Source organism: Canis lupus, chromosome 20 (genome assembly GCF_011100685.1).
Source record: "Canis lupus familiaris isolate Mischka breed German Shepherd chromosome 20, alternate assembly UU_Cfam_GSD_1.0, whole genome shotgun sequence".
NCBI lineage: Eukaryota > Metazoa > Chordata > Mammalia > Carnivora > Canidae > Canis > Canis lupus.
In genome coordinates this window covers 36,423,949-36,442,941 of record NC_049241.1, presented here as the reverse complement: position 1 = coordinate 36,442,941, position 18,993 = coordinate 36,423,949, and the positions used below count along the sequence as shown (strand labels likewise).

General features: G+C 46.0%; 2 protein-coding genes across 6 annotated transcripts in view; one reads left to right on the top strand and one right to left on the bottom strand.

Moving 5' to 3' along the window:
* The first annotated feature begins 79 nt into the window (after positions 1-79).
* Positions 80-15,915, top strand: IL17RB (interleukin 17 receptor B). 3 transcript variants are annotated; one of them, XM_038566146.1, is made up of 11 exons: positions 80-213; positions 2,363-2,387; positions 3,066-3,206; positions 5,357-5,484; positions 5,876-6,002; positions 7,238-7,285; positions 8,635-8,684; positions 9,168-9,236; positions 10,920-10,995; positions 12,353-12,451; positions 13,860-15,915. In XM_038566146.1, exons 1-11 carry the CDS (start codon positions 154-156, stop codon positions 14,402-14,404), a joined length of 1,368 nt encoding a protein of 455 aa, XP_038422074.1. In that variant the 5' UTR covers positions 80-153; the 3' UTR covers positions 14,405-15,915. The 3 variants fall into 3 exon arrangements, with proteins under 3 accessions (XP_038422074.1, XP_038422073.1, XP_038422072.1); XM_038566145.1 differs by having other exon boundaries at positions 8,635-8,750; XM_038566144.1 differs by having other exon boundaries at positions 8,635-8,777.
* ACTR8 (actin related protein 8) overlaps positions 15,590-18,993 on the bottom strand; it is a 16,799-nt gene continuing 13,395 nt past the window's right edge. For all 3 annotated transcript variants that reach the window (XM_038566141.1, XM_038566142.1, XM_038566143.1), the window contains 2 exons: positions 18,147-18,310; positions 15,590-17,340 (listed from right to left, as the gene is read on the bottom strand). In XM_038566141.1, the coding sequence (XP_038422069.1) occupies positions 17,197-17,340; positions 18,147-18,310 (308 nt within the window). In that variant the 3' untranslated portion in view covers positions 15,590-17,196. The remainder of the gene's footprint in view (positions 17,341-18,146; positions 18,311-18,993) is intronic.

Here is an 18,993-nt window from a genome sequence, read left to right as displayed (position 1 = left end):
CCGCCCCCGGGAGGGGTCCGCCCTCCGCCCTCCCCCTCCCCCTCCGCCCTCGGCCCCGGGCGGCGGCGCTGCGGGAGGCGGGGCCCCGAGGGATGGCCCCGGGGCGCCCAGATAAGAGCGCGCCGCGGGCGGGAGGCGGGCCCGGGCCCCGCGATGTCGCCCGTGCTGCTGAGCCTGGCCGCGCTGTGCTGGGGAGCCGTGTCCCCCGAGCCGGTAAGCCCCCCGCGGCCCTGTCCTGCCTCCCGTCCCTGGAGCCCCGACCCTGCCCCCGCGGCCGTCGACCGCCCCGCACCCCCAGGCTCACGCGGGTTCGCGGAGGGCGGCTGGAAGGGCACGACCCGGGGGGGGGGGCGGGGCGGCCGCCCTGGGGACGGGGCATCCGGACCAGGCTCACTGAGGCCGGGCGTCCTCACCTCTGCAAAGGGAACAGTAAACCCAACCCGCTCCCTTGGGCCTAGCGAGGAGCCGCGGCAGGGCTGGCAAGGCGGCGGCAAAGAGCCAGGCCCCTCGTAGGTGCCCGGTACTGTCACTCTGGCACTCTGGAGGGCTGCCCGACTCCGGGCACAGGCACTCCACCCCCAGTACCTCTGGCCTCCTTTGCCGGGTTGATTCCCGCCGATACCATGACCCTGGAGCAGGTGGTCTGGCGAACTCTGGCCTGCTTCCTTTCTTCCCCAGGCGCCTTCTTGAAGGATTGAGGGAATCTTCTGGGTGAAGAAAAATCTTTCGAAAAAGCCTTTCAAGTGTGTGAAACTATATCCCTGCCCTCTTAGCATAGCATAGAGGATAAAACACGGTGGTTACTTGTTGATGGTTATGGAGAGATTAACCCCATTCGTGTGCCCTGATGTGTCCAGCTACTATACTATACTATCCTTGTTGCTTTGCTTCTTCCTAAAATCTGTCTCACCAGCCCTTTGACAGGAACTCAGCTCCTACGATGGTGGCCTATTCAAAAAAAATCATGATATCATTTGCAGTTCAGCTGTAAAAAGACAAAGATGAGGAACTAACAAACCCAGGTTACTTAAACCCGTCAAAAGTCTGGCCTTCTTTCTTACAAGATGTTTGGAAATGTTCAGGCTGAGAGGGATCGGATTGCAGATGGGTGGCCTTTGAGCGTATAGGGTCTTGTCACTGAAGCTTGCTGCAGCCTAAAATTTAACTATTTTAGGTCCAGCATTTTATTCCAAAATGAAAATACTAATTTTTTTTTCCTTAAAAAAAATATGAGCCATTACCTCCAAAGGATATAGTATTGGCCTCTCTTGAACACTTATCAGGGTCCACTTATGACACTGATAAGTGTCCAAGAAAGTATTTATTTTTTTAAGAGCTCTTTTAAAAAGATAACATGAAATTACAGTGAGATCTTAGGTGAGTCCTTTTGTATCAGAGGAGGAATGTTTGAAAGACCCTGGAAAGGCACCATGGACTGCATTTATAGCTTCTGTTTATTGTCTTAGCACAGCGTAACCCTTCACCTGGGGAGAATCAGTAAGTACTCTGGATGGTCCTGAAAATCTGCAGTTTGAACAGTGGAGTGTGAATACGGGCACCTGGGTGGCTCAGGTCATGATCCCAGGGTGCTGGGAGCAAGTCCCATATCGGGCTCCCTGCTCACTGGGGAATCAGCTTCTCCCTCTCCCTCTGCTCGTGCTCTCTCTCAAATACATAAATAACACCTTAAAAAGAAAACCACAACAGGGGGATCCCTGGGTGGCTCAGCGGTTTGGCGCCTGCCTTTGGTCCAGAGCACCATCCTAGAGTCCCAGGATCGAGTCCCGCATCGGGCTCCTGGGATGAAGCCTGCTTCTCCCTCTGCCTGTGTCTCTCTCTGTGTCTCTCATGAATAAATAAATTAGATCTTTATATTTTTTTTGAATTAAATCTTTAAAAGAAAGAAAAAGAAAGAAAGAAAAGAAGAAAGAAAGAAAGAAAGAAAGAAAGAAAGAAAGAAAGAAAGAAAGAAAGAAAGAAAGAAAACCACAACAGAGTATGAAGCTGCCTTCATGATGGTCCAGAGTCACCCCTGCATACAGCAGGGGATGGGGGCAGGCACAGAGAGGGGTAGAGACCTACCTCTAGTTTTTTTAAGTGAGCAGACTTGAGGATCAAGTATATGATAGCTAATCTCAGGTCCACCAGAGCCCACAATGGGCCAGCTTAGTTCCCCCCAAACTGAAGTGGAACCAGCCCACCTATTCTCTGAAAGTTTGCCACTTGTATATGCATTTTATTTTATTTTATTTTTTTTTTGTATATGCATTTTAAGAAAAACTGGTGTTTTGTCTAGTTGGCAAATGAAGGTTTACTCTTTGCTAGCATTTAACATGATACTTTGTTTCTTTCTCTCTTACAGACGATTCAGTGTGACTCTGAACCCGGTAGGTGTGCTAGGAAATGGGTATTTGGAGATTTACACTGTCAGAACAGTTCGACTTTTGGGGGGTCCAAGTCCAGGCAGTGGGTCATTGGAGACCAGGGACAGGGTGAAACATCGCTTTGTTAGCTGATTTGGATGAAGCCGCTTCCTGGGAAGGCAGAGTTCCCAGCGTTTCAGATGCTTTGTCTTCCTGGCCAGGAAGAGGGGCAGAGGCCGGGCAGAGATCCTCTTTCAGCGTAGGAAGTGAGGCCTGCCACTCCTGGGGACCAAGTGCCGCGACAGGGAGGCCCCTCACGGTGGAGAAGAGGAAGCAAATGTTTTAGAGAAGGAGGGTTTGCGATGGTAAAGGTGGGCTGGAGGAGCGGTGGTGCGGGCAAGGACTAGGGGGCAGGAGGCGGGAGTTGTGCGGGCAGCAGGCGGGGTCCAGGCTGAGGCCTGGGGAAGGCAGAACTGACTTCACGCACCGGCGTATGGAGTGGTCCGAGGGCCCTTAGGTTTGGGGCCAGGCGGTTGGGCATGTCCTCCGCCACGAGTCGGCCGGCCCTAAGAAATGTCTGGCCTGGCCTGCCTTAGCCAGAAGAGATGGCTTGGGAATGATGGGTCACGGGGGGTCACCTGGAGGAGATGGCATTGGACTGGGCCAGGAGGAGAGTGTCACAGCAGTTTTGCCTCTTCCCAGGACCATCTCCAGAGTGGATGGTCCGACATACTCTGACCCCGGGAGACTTGAGGGACCTCCAGGTGGAACCTGTTAAAAGCAGTGCTGCAATGGAGGACTATTCAATTTTGATGAATGTAAGCTGGAGACTCCGGGCAGATGGTAAGTTTGGTTCAAGCAATAAAGCCTGCAGTGTTTACTAAAGCAGCCAAGTACAGACTGTGTGACCCGTTAATTCCACCCCTGGCATACACCGGACAGAACAGATATAAAAGTGCACCAAAAGCCACATACGTGGTCCCCTCTTATCTACGGGTTTGCTTTCCATGGCGTCAGTTACCTGTGGTCAACCTCAGTGTGGAAGCAGGTGATCATTCTCCTGACATATCTTCCGAAGGTCAGTAGGAGCCTAACACCATATCATTGTATGATATATTCACCCTCATTCACCTTACTTCGCCTCATCACGTAGAAGGGCAGGCACAGTACAAGAGATGCTTTCAGAGAGACCGCATTCACGTAACTTTTGTTACTATGTTATAATCGTTCTATTTTATTATTAGTTATCGTTAATCTCTAGCTGTGCTTGATTTATAAGCTCAATCATACGTATGTATGTATAGGAAAAAAATGGTATGTATAAAGTTCAGTACTATCCACAGTTTCAGGCATCCACTGAAGTCTTGGAACATATCCTCTGTGGATAAGGGGCCGGGGGAAGGCTACCGTACTAGCTTATTCCTAGTAGCATTATTCATACCAGCCAAAAAATGGAAGCATGATCTGCCTGACGGTAGAACTGGAATCACAAAACCATTCTAATGCAGTAATGAGCATGAATGATCTGTGTCTAACACTGTATGGATGAATCTAACAAACCTAAGAAGTCAGGACCAAGAGTCCACATTCACATCTGAATGCAGCACTGAATTTTTTTTTAATGTTTCTCTTTTTTTAAAAGATAGATTTATTTATTTGTTTATTATTCATTCATTCATTCATTCATTCATTCATTCATGAGAGATACAGAGAGTGAGAGAGAGAGAGAGAGAGAGAGGCAGAGACACAGGCAGCAGGAGAAGCAGACTCCATGCAGGGAACCTGATGTGGGACTCGATCCTGGGACTCGAGGACCACATCATGGGCTGAAGGCGGTGCTAAACCACTGAGCCACCCGGGCTGCCCATGAATGCAGCACTGAGTGGTTAGAAGTCAGAGTAGTGGTTACTCTTGGGTAGGGAGTGACTGACCAGAAATATGATTTGCAGGCCTAGGCTGTTTCTTGGCCTGGGTACTGGCTACATGAATGTGACAACTCATCACACGGTCAACTTAGGATCCGTGTGTACTCTTCTGTATGTTATGTTACATTTCATGGAAGAAAAAAAAAAAAACCAGAATAAGTGCAGAGATGAGCCCCCTCCAGGTTTAGGGAAAGTGCTGGCTCAGGTACAATACTTTTCTGTTTCCCAAATGGCACCATGAAAGTCCTGGCATTTCCCCAAGGCAGCTTGGGGAAATGTTATTTCCATGAACCCATCCTGGGGGCCAAAAGCCCATAACTCTGGTTTCCACCCACTCAGTTCAGTTAAATTCCATCGGGTCAGGAATCTGGGAGTGCCTGGCACAGAGAGGTGAGGCAGCCACGGTTTCCAGGCAGTAGGGTCCTGGTGTGTGGGGGAAGGTAGGGAGGCACGCACAGGCACAGGGGCGCTGTGCTCAGTGTTAGGGGCGTCTGGGAAGGGGCTGTGCTCCATCTGGGTGGGATAGATGCAGGGGGAGCAGGAGAGGGTCCTTTTAACATTTAAGTGGTGCAGTAAGGCAGTGGCCCTGTGCCTAGCACAGAGTGAGTACCTGCATTTGTTAGTTGTTCTAGGGAAGCCGGTCCTTGAAGGAGTAGTGAGCCTTAGTGAGGCAGAGAGCACGCAGAGAGAAGGGATGCTCAGAACTGGCATGGTTTGGTGATGATGCTCTGGGGGAGGGGGGGCTGTTCCTCTTAAAAGACACCCACAGAGTGCAGAGCTGGAGTCCCCTTTGCAGGATCCTGTGACACTGAGATTCGCCTGTGAAGAGAAAAGAGCTTGGGCTTCAGGTTGAATCCATATGTACTGCTGAGGAGCTCCGTAAGCCTGGGTGGAGCTCCCCAGTGTCCCCCAAGTCTCACTCACTGCATCTGTACACAGGGGCTGACCATGGTGTCCAGTTTATGGGGCCATTGTGAATAGGAAGTGAGATGAATCATGTACATGCTCCAGCATCACGCTGGCCTCGTGGTAGGTGCTAAACAGTTGCTCTCTTGCCTGTCTCTGCAGCCAGCATTCGCTTGTTGAAGGCCACCAAGATCTGTGTGACAGGCAAGGGCGACCACCAGTCCTACAGCTGCGTGAGGTGCAATTACACAGAGGCCTTCCAGACTCAAAGCAGACCCTCTGGTGGCAGAGTGAGTGCACTGATGCACCTGGGTGTTGTTAAAGCTAGCCCCTTTGCTTGGGGTGGGAATGCAGGGGTTGGGGTGGGGGGCTGGGGGTGATGTGCCGGACACCTAGGCTGCTGAGCAGGATGCCTGGCCACTTCTAGCCTGTGTGCCTTGGGCAAGTCAGTAGCTCTGGACCTCAGTTTCCCCATCAGCAAAGAGAGGGGGGGAGCTGAACTGAAATTCTATCCTGGCTCTAAAAGTTTACACTTCTCCCATTCTGTGGCTTACCCTGGCAAATTGCGTGGCCTCCATTCCTGTAGTGGACAGTTATAAATGAAAAGAGCAGTTCACAAAGGTCTATATTTCTGCCCTGCAGTGTTTTAGAGATTCAGGGGTTCTTTGCCTTGCCTTTCAGTGGACGTTTTCCTACATAGGCTTTCCTGTAGAGCCCAGCACACTCTACTTCATTGGAGCCCACAATATCCCCAACGCAAATATGAATGAAGACCCCCCTTCCATGTCTGTGAACTTCACCTCAGCAGGTAAACTCTTCTCAGTCCTCTGTCATCCTGTCTTGCTGGGATGCTTGCTGCGGGGCATGTGCTTTGGTCCAGAGAAGCTGGAGTGCCCTGGACAAGGCATTTGGCCTCTCTGAGTCTGCTTTCCTCCTGTGTGACACAGATGTAGTAACCCTAGGCTGGATCACCCGTTCGGTACACAGTCCTGTCCTCTGTCTCTGGCGAAGCATCCAAGCCAAATGGGGCCATTGTCCAATTGCTTGCTGTGCTTTGAGCTTGTGGTCCAGGGTGTTCCAGCTTTCTCCATGAGACCAACCTCATTTTGAAAAATAGAAATGTCTTGCTTTGGAATAAATTTGCAAAGATAATACAAAGAATTGTGTAGATGTCCAAAGAATTCCCATAGGGCTCTCACCCAGGGTCCCTCATCGTTAACCTGTGACATCACCGTGGTATATTTATCAAAACTAAGAAACCAACATCGGTACATTTCTATGAACTATACTGCAGACTCGATTGGGATGTTGCCTGCTTTTCCATGAATGCCCGCTTTCTGTTCCAGACATATTTAGTCCTCGTGTCTCCTGTGTCCCCTGGTCTGTCACAGGCTTCGAGTCTTTCTTTGTTCTTCATGACGGTCTGGAGTGCTGGCTAGGCATCTTGCAGAATGTCTAGTCTGGGTTTGTCTGATGTTCATCTCATGATTAGCCTGGGGATGAGTGTTTCTGGAGAGAGACTGCAGAGGCAGAGTGTCCTCCCTGCCGGCGGGGGTGGATGACATCGCACTGGTATCTGCCAGCTATCTCCATTGTAAATCTACTGACTCTCCATTTCTCTACTCTAGTTTTTGAAGGCAAGTGATTAAATCTGCGTCACTCTGGGGTACGGCTGTGGAGAAGGGGCAGTATTTACATATATTATCAAACCTCATTTTCAAAGGTTTGAGTCTCCTAGGGATCACAGGTGCTATTCTGATAAAGATTGTATTTAAATTAGACTGGTTTATCACTTCATGCGTAATCTTCTGTTGAACAGTCAAATGTTAGGTTCCATTTAAGTTTGCTATCTCACCTCACATCTTCAGTGTTCTGGCAATTTGTTACAAGTGTGGTAATCCTATGCTGTGTGTGCTTGTTGGCAAGGGATTGGAGCAGAGATACCTTTTTCTTTTTTTTTTTTTTTTTAATTTTTATTTATTTATGATAGTCACAGAGAGATACCTTTTTCTAAAACGGAAAAACTTTCCTCTGCATCCCCAGGCTGCCTAGACCACATAATGAAATACAAAAAAAAGTGCATCGAGGCAGGTAAGTAAACACAGTGTTTGCTTTTGTTATTTGAAGAAACTGGATCCAATATGGCTCAGTCCGTCTCCCATGAAGAAACTGAGGCCCAGAGCAGGGGAGTTATGTGTCCAAGTTGCACAAAGAGGGCTGATCCCAGCACTGTGCCCGCTGAATCAAGCAGCCTGTCCAGAGAAGGACCGACCCTGAGTAGATTTAGGTAGTGAGCAACAGTCACAGAAAAACACCCACTATCTCGGGTGAAATGAACATTTCTGCCCACACTGCACTTTTGGTGGTGCTGATAGAAGGCCCCTCCTGACCGGACGGGGGGTCTCTAAGTCCTTTCACCTGCTCAGACAGCAGTACCACTGACCTCTGGCCATGGGGGCCCTGTGAACTTCCGTTTGGATTAGCAAATATTCAAGGTGGAAGTGTTAGCTATAAGTGACCTAGATGCATATTCTCAACCTGTGTCATCAATGGGGTTCACCTCTCACATGCCAGACTACTAGAACCTGCCACTAGTGCCTTCAGGATCATCAGTCCCAAATGTCCACTTTCCAAGGATTTAGAAAGGGTGTGTGTAAATTTCTGGGAAATATGGTCTTATGATGCTAATGAGGCTAGAGCTTTGTACTTTCTCTCTTGCCTCCCCACAAGAGATCTGGACTATGGAGGGCACGGTGGGTGTGAGGAGCTCTGAGGGACTTCAATCAGTCCTAAACCTCCACTCCTAAAGACAGCTCCGAGCTAGGGCATGAAATGCTCTCCCAGGTGGGGAAAACAATGCACGCTATCATCTCTCGTGTTCCTGGAAATAAACCTGGGTGCTGATTTGCAAGTCACAACCATCAACTGACTTTTTCTCATAGAGTAGGCCTCTCAGAGTATCTGCTAAGCGTTGAGGCATTTCCTTATTCCTTCACATCCAGTAAAGCCAGCAGAATGGTCTCCTGGGACTCAGAATGTTCTAGTAGCTGTAGTCCTGATCCTGAATTCACTTGCTCTGTAATCTTAGACATATCTTCTGGCCTGTAGCTCCTCCTCCCCATCCTGGAAAGGAGAAAATACTGACCCTACTAGCTTAACTCAAAATGGATGTTGAGAATAGGAGAGAGTACTAGAACCCCATCTGTGCCTCCCACAGCCCCAGCCCAGGGAAGTTATCTTATGCAAAGCAGAGACGTGGGGCTCCTAAACATTCTTGGGCAGCAGGTACCAAGGATTAATAGAAAATATACTGCAGTGGAGCCCGAGTCTCTTGGCTGCATGTATGCCTGAGGACTTAGACTTGTTTTGGTCAAGCCCTTTGGGGGACTTAAATGAGGGACAGTTTGCAACTCCATCAATGTGATTCTCTCTTGACTCAGGAAGTCTGTGGGATCCAGACATCACTGCTTGCAAGAAGAACGAGACGACGGTAGAAGTGAATTTTACAACCAGCCCTCTTGGAAACAAATACATGGCTCTCATCCAAAATAACATTGTAATTGGGTTTTCTTACATGCTGGAGGTACTTCTTCATTTCCTACCACCACCTCCATCCTCAGCCTCCAGCCTTCCTTACCTTCTTGACAAAACACGTAGACGCTCTAGGATTCCTCTGACAAGCCCTCAATTTTAACAGAGCGCAGGGACTGTCCGTTGTCCAAATGTCCTGAGCTATTTTGATTCATTCAGCAGAGAAAGACAAGTCCCTGGGACATCCCTGGAAATGTCCCTGAGAATCTAACACCAACAAAAAGTAGATATTTCAGAAACGAATGCTTGTTCACACAGAGTCTAGTGAATTGAGGGTCAGTTTGGGAAAGGCAGTTTCTCCGCTGGCTGTATGGCTATGTGTGTGTTGTCCTCACTCGGACGGCTCACGATTCTCGATTTTGTCTCACTTAACCTGCACCAGAACCAACCCCCAACTCGAGCTTCGGTGGTGATCCCAGTAACTGGGGAAAGTGAAGGTGCTGTGGTCCAGGTAAGGTTCCACGGGGGGTTTGGGGCGGGCAGGGGTACACGGAAAGGGCTGGTTCACGTTACTGCTTCCATGTGCTCCCTCCCCAGCGAAGTCCTGTTACAGAGGCCAGGGCAGGAGGCTGACCTCAGGGTCATGAGCCCTTTTGCTTTTGTTTTTTAATGTTTTTTATTCATTTATTTATTTTAAAGATTTTATTTATTTATTCATGAGAGACAGAGAGAGAGAGAGGCAGAGACACAGGCAGAGGGAGAAGCAGGCTCCATGCAGGGAGCTTGATGTGGGACTCGATCCCGGGTCTCCAGGATCACGCCCTGGGCCGAAGGTGGCGCTAAACCGCTAAGCCATCCAGGGATCCCCTATTTTTTTTTAATGTTTTTTAAAAAATATTTTGAGAGAGAGAGAGAACAAGCAGAGTGGCAGGCAGAGGGAGAGGGTGAAGCAGGCTCCCTGCTGAGCAAGGAGCCCAACCTGGGGCTCAATTCCAGGACCCTGGGATCATGACTGAAGCTGAAGGTGATGTTGTTTTTTTGTTTTTTTGTTTTTTTAAGATTTTTTTAATTTACTCATGAGAGATGCAGAGAAAGAGGCAGAGACACAGGCAGAGGGAGAAGCAGGCTCCCCACAGGGATCCCAATGCGGGACTCGATACCAGACCTGGGGATCACGCCCTGAGCCAAAGGCAGATGCTCAACTGCTGAGCCACCCAGGTGCCCGCCCTTTTACTCTTATTCATGGCTGTTGACTTTCCATTTTTAGTCACAGAGCCTCAGAGTAATTCCGAGACAGGAGTACCATTTAATTCTCCCAACTGCAAAATGAAGCAACAAAGGATTTGAAATCAGGTTTGGGTTGTGATCGGTGTACCAACTTTGAAGGGCCAGCTGCCTGTCCTCTCAGGGCCACCACTGACTCAGCTGGAAAACAGGAAGTTGGATCAGAGATGCTCTCGGGTCTCTTTCAGTTCATGATGTGGGGACAGGAGGGTCATGGTGGGACACAGCCATACCCGAGATACAAGCTTTTGTTTCTCATTCCCTGGAACATAACGGCAGTACTCAGACATGCCAGAGGGAGCAGATACCTGTCAGCACCCCTGGCCGTACCCCTTTTCCAGGGAATTAGGCTTTTCTATTCCCAGGGGACCTGTCAATAGCTCTACTGCTCTGAGTTTTTTTTAGAGGAAATATTTGTATATGTATGGGATGTGACCTAACCCTTTTAGATAAGGAAACCAACATGTTAGCAACATGTACAAAGCTTAGGCTCACAATTCAGGAGTCAGAAGGTGTTTGGTCTTGAGTCATTGTTTTTTTTTTTTTTTTTTTTTTAAGATTTATTTATTCATGACAGACCAAGAGAGAGGCAGAGACACAGGCAGAGGGAGAAGCAGGCTCCCTGTGGGGAGCCCGATGTGGGATTCGATCCCTGGACCTGGGATCACGCCCTGAGCCAAAGGCAGATGCTCAACCACTGAGCCACCCAAGCATCCCTAATTTGGGTTTTAAGGCTTTTTTATGAAAGTGTGACCAAGGGAAAAAATGTCCTCTTACAATGTTGGGGGTGGGGGTGCAGTTCAAGCCAGAAGAGAAAGGGTAGAGGCGTTTTCGGTGGAAGTAGGCATTCTGCTCAGGTCTTGCTCTGAAGCATGATGGTAATTTGCTGAGCCTCCTGTTTTTCCCTCAGCTGACTCCGTATTTCCATACTTGTGGCAATGACTGCATCCGACGCAAAGGGACAGTTGTGCTTTGCCCACAAACAGGTATCTCTCTCTTTCCCCCTGGATAGTCGTAAGTGCCCAGCTATTTCCACCGGGTCATCAGAGAGGTTCAGGGCCTCAGGGGCCCACTGGCCACCCCACTCACCCCACTATGTGAGGACAACACACACATAGCGTGTGCCAGGGCGCGTGCCTGTCCTGTGTGAGAGTGAGAGCTGGGGTGCAGGGGCAGATGTTGAAGCCATGCCAGAGGGCCCGTCACCTGAGAATGAAGGCTTTATTTAGGAATTCACTGCAAGATCCTTTATAAAACAGGATACACACATGAAGTGGGGAAAAATAAACAGTGCAAAATGGATGCGGAGAGCACTACAAGGACCAGCTGGGAAGTCAATGGTGTTAGAGGACGGAGTATGTAAGGTGCATGTCACTGCAACTCTGATCTTCTGACCAGTCTCAGTGGCCCTGGCCTGTTACTGTACCTTGGTGTGGTCACACAGCCAACATTTGGATAACAAATTAGGAATACTGGCCCCAAAAGACACGCCTCACTGGTGCCTGAGAGCAGCATATTTGGGAAAACGTCTCTCTGGATTCGGAGACATTAGTTCTCTCATTACAGATAAACAAAATGTTCCCAGAACTAGCTTGAGGTGGAGTCAAAAGTTAGAAAGTGTTATTCTTAGAAACTCAGCTGAACAAACTGACAACCCAGGTGCCTGATAATGCTGACTTCTGTGTGGGCACAGTGCCTATGGGTTTCTGAGCTTACCTGACCGACATTCCTGTGGGGGGCGGGGTAGCATTACCCCCCATGTTTGCCAGGCTAACAAAACAGCCTTTAAAAATGGCATCTGTGTATACTATTAAGTAACCATGCCCAGAATAACCTCAATTCATCACAACAAAAAAACTGAATACAAACTCTGGTTACCACAGTGATAATGCCTTCATATATGTGGAGTAAGACGCCCAAGCAAATTTGGGGGAATTTCTTTCTTTGGGGGGGGGGACTTTCTTAACCTCTTGGGTCCTTTATCCCTTCTGACAATCTAATGAGTGGCCTGGACACTGCGGAAGAATGCACCAATCTGCAGACACCCTAGCGATATTGGTTTGTTTTAAAGATTTTATTTATTCACGAGAGACACACAGAGAAAGGCAGAGACATGAGAAGAGGGAGAAGCAGGCTCCCCATGGAGAGCCTGACTCGGAACTAGATCCCAGAACTCCAGGATCATGCCCTGAGCTGAAGGCAGATGCTCAACCATCGAGCCACCCAGGCATCCCTAGACTGTTGGTTGTATAGGAATCTAACCTATATAGAGTGAAAATCTTAGTTTCCAAATAGAAGATAAATATGGTTTTGCTGAAGGTAAATAAACTTTGTTTTCTCCAGGCAGAAGCATATTGGGTGGCTGGCTGCCTCTCTTCCTCTCAGCTCTGCTAGTAGCCACATGGGTGCTGGTGGTTGTGATCTATCTAATGTGGAAGCATGGTAAGTGTTACAATTCAGTTCTTTAAAACAACCCAAATGTGAATTTTTTTTTTTTTTTTAAAGAGGATTCTTCTTGAGGCAATCCCATTTTGGTGTTACGACAAGAGTCAGGTAGCACTGATGTAACGCCATAGAGCTTTCCAAAAATACCCATCAGTACCCAAGTACTGATGACCGGGTCACATTTGCCAAGGCAGAGCAGGGATGAGGACCTCAATCTGGTCACTACCACTGGTTTATCTTTTATCATGAGGCATCTAAAAGGACAGCAATGAGCAAAAGATAGCTAATAACAAATTGCATTTTGCCTGTAATAGGTACTCCAAGCTAGTTCCTTTTTTTTTTTTTTTTTTTTAAGATTTATTTATTCATGAGAGACACAGACTGAGAGAGAGAGGCAGAGACACAGGCAGAGGGAGAAGCAGGCTCCTCACAGGGAGCCCGATGCGGGACTTGATCCCGGATCCCGGGATCACGATTTGAGCTGAAGTCAGGCGCCCAACCACTGAGCCACCCAGGCGTGCCTAGTTCCTACTTTTTAAAAATAATTCTTCCATGCATAAGAACACCACACACTTGAATCCATATATTTGAGACCTTGCCAACACTCAGACACTGAGGATTTGAATACAGAAACCAGAGAGTATTTTTTTTTTTTTTTTTTTTTTTTTTTTTTTTTTTTTTTCCAGAGAGTATTTATACAGATACCTGAAAACTTCTGCTTCTCCTCTTCACATGGAGCCAAATCTAAACGTACCCTCTGAGTTATTTGTGATGTTGTGCCTAGAACAAGGTTAATCTCATAACCTTAGTACGGAAGCCATGTGGAACGCTGACCTTGGGAATACTTCTATTCAGGGAATATGGTTGGCCTGTTATTAAGTTATAGTACTTTCACATATAGTTTCTGTTCTTAGAGCACATACAAAATTCCAGTTCAGTTCCAGCTGAAATGGGCTACCAGTTAACCTTATGCAACCACAAAGAAACTTTACCACCTGTAGATAGAAGATGGACCAGTTACCGAGTTGACTTAACTCAAAATGTGATGTGAAGGACAGGTCAGGTGACCCTGGCCCTGTTTATATAGGACACTAAGAATAGTACAGTTACAACCACCTACCTAAAACAAAGTACCTGAAGCTGAAAAGATATGGCTTAAGACGACTGATTTAGTGATCAGGACTTGGAAAATACATCTTTTAAAGCATCTTTAAGGTCTAAACATCCGGGTCTTTCAGGCGATACATTCAAAATGAACACTGGGGATATTTCCTCTCTGGCAGTAACAATGTCCCTGGTGCTCCACCAGCATCCCCTAGCAAGGGATCATTTAATAGTGGTTCAGACCAGAGTGAAAGCCTACTGTTTGTGGCTCACAGAGAACAAATGCTCTCTCTCCCCACAGAAAGGACCAAGAAGGCTTCCTTCCCTACCACCACGCTACTGCCCCTCATTAAGGTTCTTGTGGTCTACCCATCTGAAATCTGTTTCCATCACACAGTTTGTTACTTCACTGAATTTCTTCAAAATCATTGCAGAAGTGAGGTTATCCTTGAAGAATGGCAGAAAAAGAAAATAGCTGAGATGGGTCCAGTGCAGTGGCTTACCACTCAGAAGAAAGCAGTTGATAAAGTCATCTTCCTTCTTTCCAATGATGTCAGCTCCAGTTGTGATAACACCTGTGGCCAGAGGGAGGGCAGCCCGCACGAGAGCTCCCAAGACCTATTCCCCCTGGCCTTTAACCTCTTCTGCAGCGATCTGAGAAGCCAGACTCCTCTTGACAAATACATGGTAGTCTATTTTAGGGATGCTGATATCAAAGATGAATACAGTGCGCTCAGTGTCTGCCCCAAGTACCACCTCATGAGGGATGCTGCTGCTTTCTGTACAGAACTCCGCGTCAAGCAGCCAGGGTCAGGAGGAAAGAGACTGACAGCCTGTTTCCTATAGCCCACCCATGAGAAATGAGGGGCCTTGAAGCCTTCTTACCCACAGGGGGAAGGTATCTCAGATGATTCTGAAGGTTCCTATATGGGCTACATGCAGGAAATATTTTGTATACACCTGCTTTATGTAGCAAGAAAAATAGGATTCAAAACAATACATATGCCTTAGTTTAATTAGAACTTTTATGCCAATGAAACTGTTACAAATACTAACTACTGTTGCATTAACTGAAGGACAGAAACTAAATTTATAAAGCTAAATCAACTTCATACCTAAAAGTCAAGGAGACTTAAAATGCAGAACTAAAACCACTGATAACAACAAAGCATCTTCCAGGAGAACATCCAGTCTTGAATAGCCCACGCACTGCACTGTAAGCAAAATTATTTATTTCTGTGACATTCTGAACTTAAGTTAGTGAATACCAAATTTAAGAAAACCTTTGCTGCTTCACTAGTAACTTCATAGGTGAAAAACCCTCTATTATATACAAAAGCTATTTTAAAGAAAACAGAATAGGTAATAACAAGCTGAACTCCTCTTTGCTGACCAGATGATGTAGTATATGTATAGCCATTTGTATTATCTGGCACTTGCATAGGACCTTCCTGCCCTGAACTAGATTCATGTCCTATCTGATTCTTGTACAGGTGACTTTTAACATGATTACCAACATCCATTACCTGCAGACCTAATGTCTACTTTGGCCCAGTTATCTTTAAGAGGTTATTGTAAGAGTTCAGAGTTTCTTGGTGAATATGTAACTTTTCCTGTTCAAAACACAATTCCTGCTCCATCGAAAGTCAGCCCTCTTGAAATAATTAGGCTTTTTATAAATGGAATTATAATGGTTTGCCCGAATAAAAAATTACCAAGAGCTAGAAATGTATGGTATTTAAAGTCTCCCAACTTCTTTTTATAAAAGAATCTTTTTCTTAACGCAGAGATTACCAAGAGGCCATTTATATTAGCACACAATTTTTCTAGGAATGCTTGTCTCTCTCACACAGTGCAATACTGAATCTGCCCTAGAATGTGGATCAGCTTTTGATGGATAACTTTTGAAATGTATTTGTGAAGTGTTAAAGCTAACCTTAAAGGGACAGGTCTTACAGATAAAATAAAAAACAAAATAAGGAAGCACAGAATGAAAACTCACCATGTCCAACTTCACAAGCAGACACTTGGTAATGGTGAGGCAATATGTTTAATGTGGTTAAACTCACTTGTCATGAACAGTTTTCAAGGCGCTTTTAAGTGCTAGTAACAAAAGACGGACAAAGCTTATGTCAAAACTTGGACCAGAAACCAACTTCCTCTGAATCAGTATCTACCAGTTATAAGGGTAATAGGTTACTATGTAAAAAACCAATTATACATAAAATACATTTTGCTTTTGGAACTAGGTAGACATTAATAAATTGGGGTGAAACAGTGCAGAAAAATAAATAAAATCAATATTGTATAAATTTATTTTGTTAAAATTTTTAAAAAATAAAGAGTACACAATCTTATTAAGATTGAAGGCACATATCTTCAATAATACCAAACAAGGTAAAAATCATTGTTCCTCACCTGAGCAGGTATTTAGAATATTCCTTGTTATGCAAAATGTTCTAGGACCACTATTTCTTCAGGCGCTGAGATTTCTAACCATCCTACTCTTTCTATATTGTACTTTTACCCTCCACCTCTTAACCTCTTATCTCTACCTTTGTCTCTCACCTCCCTCATTCTGAGTCCCACTCCCATCTCCAGTTCTGGATAAGCAGATGGTGGAAGCAGACTCCCAGCAGGGAGTGGCAGGAATCAGGCAATTCCCCAGGCTCCCAGGTCTCTTCTGTCTCCACACAATACTTTCTTTTCCTCTGGCCAGGGGCTTGGAAGGCTTCCCCAAGGCCTGGACCGCTGGTGCTAATACCGGTTTGTATTTAGATTTTGCTTCAGATGGTTCACAGATTCAGGTCAAATGATCATACCAAGCATAAAGAGTTCTGAAACCTTTCTCTTAGTTCCTTTAAGGAAAACTGGGGGCTTGATGATTAAATTAGTAGTGATTAGAGCAGTCACCTTTACTTATCTGTACAACACAAGTTAACTCTACATTACACCTGAGTTGTTTCTATTGGGCTTGAAGAAGGAAACAAGTTTTCAGTTTTTGTTCTGTTTTGGCCAGATAAGGACTGTTTTCTTTCCCTAAGCCTACCCTGAAGCATGTGAGTAACAAAAGCCAACCAGCCCAGCCTTAAATCTTTGCCTCTGGAAATCCAGAGCTCAACCAGTCAGTCTTTTTTATAATCCAACAGAAAAAGAAAAGAACATTTTTCCCCCTATTTGGAATTCTAAGTCCACACGAGTCCCAACATGTGTGCCTGCTGTAACACGAGGGAAATGGCATGACCACACAGCTCAGCTCTAAGGAGTCAGGTACCCAAGTCACGCTCCCACCCTTTGTGGATGCTTGAGATTGTCTGATGACACTGAGATCAATTTAAGCCCAGGTGTGCACATGAGACAACAGCAACAATTCACATCATCATCAGGGAGCTCCTGCAATCCTGAGAAAGGGGCAGAATTTACCACTGAAGAGTAAGTTCATATTTATTAAGTATCCTGACTACAAAAGCAGCTTATAATTTCACACCAGATGTCCTGCTGTCAACATAAAAGTTAAAATTCATTTATTTTCCATGAAACTTAAGCATCTGAGTCAATAAATTAAAATATACATATTTTTAAGTCTTTTATACCAGGAGGCCTGTTTTTGGTCTTCAATAGGCACTTTCTGCCTGTTTTCACCATACAAAAGCAGCTCGCTCTCGTAACATGCGGACACCAAAGCGCTGCCATTCTCTCTGATAAATCCATAGTTCCTGTGTTGTGTCCAAACAAGCCAACACAGCCCCTCCTTTCCATGCAATCAGCCGGGGATCCATGTCCTAGGGAAATGATAAAGATATTTCAGCAAAAGCAGATAAGACGTATAATCATTTCCTTGAATTTGAGGTAGAAAAAACCTGCTGAGTCAATACCTAAAAAGCCAGATTTTCAACCTGCATTAAAGACTCACCTATACAAAGGACCCATTAACTACAGACATCTTTCTGTTCCAACTGATGAGAAAACTTTAGTGTTTATTACTGAAGATGCTACCATTCAATACTATTACTTTACAAATAGGCCCCATACTTAAGGAACATACGTAAGGAAATCATTATTCTGAAGTTAGAGTAGAATAAATGTATGCCATAATCCCTCGCACAGGATTAAAATTAAATAAGAACATTCCCAGGAATTGTTCGTGGGATATAATGAAATACAGACATCATCTCTTTCTAAATTCCAGGGTTTATGTTTCTTTCCAAGACAGTTCAAGCCAAAAGGATCTGTAAAGATGCCCTGGTCCATAGACCAGCAGCAGATCTTAAATATGAAAGCAAAAACTGAAGCTGTTCTGGCCAATGTGAGACCAGCCTGTCCTTTTCCAGAGGCATACCTTTTGGAAGTCAGTCTAGTCTGGAGAGGAGAGCTGGGACTAACACCCAGAAAGCCAGGCCCCTAGCCAAAAGCTCCTTGCACCAAATCTGTGACCCACTGAAATTCTTCTACTTGCCCAAGCCCTTAATTAAGAGCAGCCCAGACACAAACTCATGCCTCCCAGCATTTTATCTGTCCACATACAACATTACAATTAGAATCAGTCCTGATTTCATTTGTATGCAATCCAACTGCACCGACAACAGACCTTGGGCCTTGTGATCACATCCACATTCTCAATAATTCGTCTGAATGAAGGTGGCATTTTGTTGAGAATTCTGTGCTGCAGAAATTCTTGAGCTTTATGAAACATCAGACCACCTCCCACCACCAGGATGGAACTGTACATCTTCTTTTTGGTATCATCAGATGCTGAAAAGACAATGATATTCCTTCCACTCTTTTTCTCCATATCCACCACCACCCTGGGCCAAGCCACCACCATCTCGTTTGGATAATTCTAAAAGCTTCCTCAAAGGTTTCTCTCCAACCCATCCTCAACAATGCAGACAGAAGAATCTTGCAAAACACCAACATGAACATGTTGTTACCATACTTTCTACCTGCAGGATTAAGACCAAAATCTCTACAGGGACCTACAAAGTTCAATATGGTGTGTATTCACTGCTTCTCTAGCTTCATCCTGGCACCCAGTGTCCCCAGCCATACTAATCTCCACACAGGCATCTTCCTCTGCCCAGAATGCCATCCTGACAGGCTAACCCCCACTCACCTCCTAAATCTCTCTTAAGTGGCTCTTTCCCAAGAAAGGTTTCCCTGCCTCCCATCCTCCACACTGCTTCCTCCTATTAAAAATCCCTTATTAAATCCCTCAATCAGAAGCACTGAAAGTCAGTATCCTTTAGTTAGTTCACCTTTGTAGCACCTGCCATAGTTGTGGTTTCCCATTTGTGTGACAATTTAACTTTTTTGGTCTTCTCTACTAGGCTATATGCCCAATGAGACCAGGAACCAATTTCTAATATCAGACAACACAAGTGCAGCAGGTGCTCCAGTTTTTCAATGCATATGTTATGCTGCATACCCACAGTCTA

Excerpts from the sequence above, each read along its gene's own strand:
- IL17RB (XM_038566144.1), top strand. The coding sequence starts at position 154 with ATGTCGCCCGTGCTGCTGAGCCTGGCCGCGCTGTGCTGGGGAGCCGTG. Across the intron at positions 214-2,362 it reads GAGCCGTGTCCCCCGAGCCG|ACGATTCAGTGTGACTCTGA; the intron begins GTAAGCCCCCCG and ends TCTCTCTTACAG. Across the intron at positions 2,388-3,065 it reads TCAGTGTGACTCTGAACCCG|GACCATCTCCAGAGTGGATG; the intron begins GTAGGTGTGCTA and ends GCCTCTTCCCAG.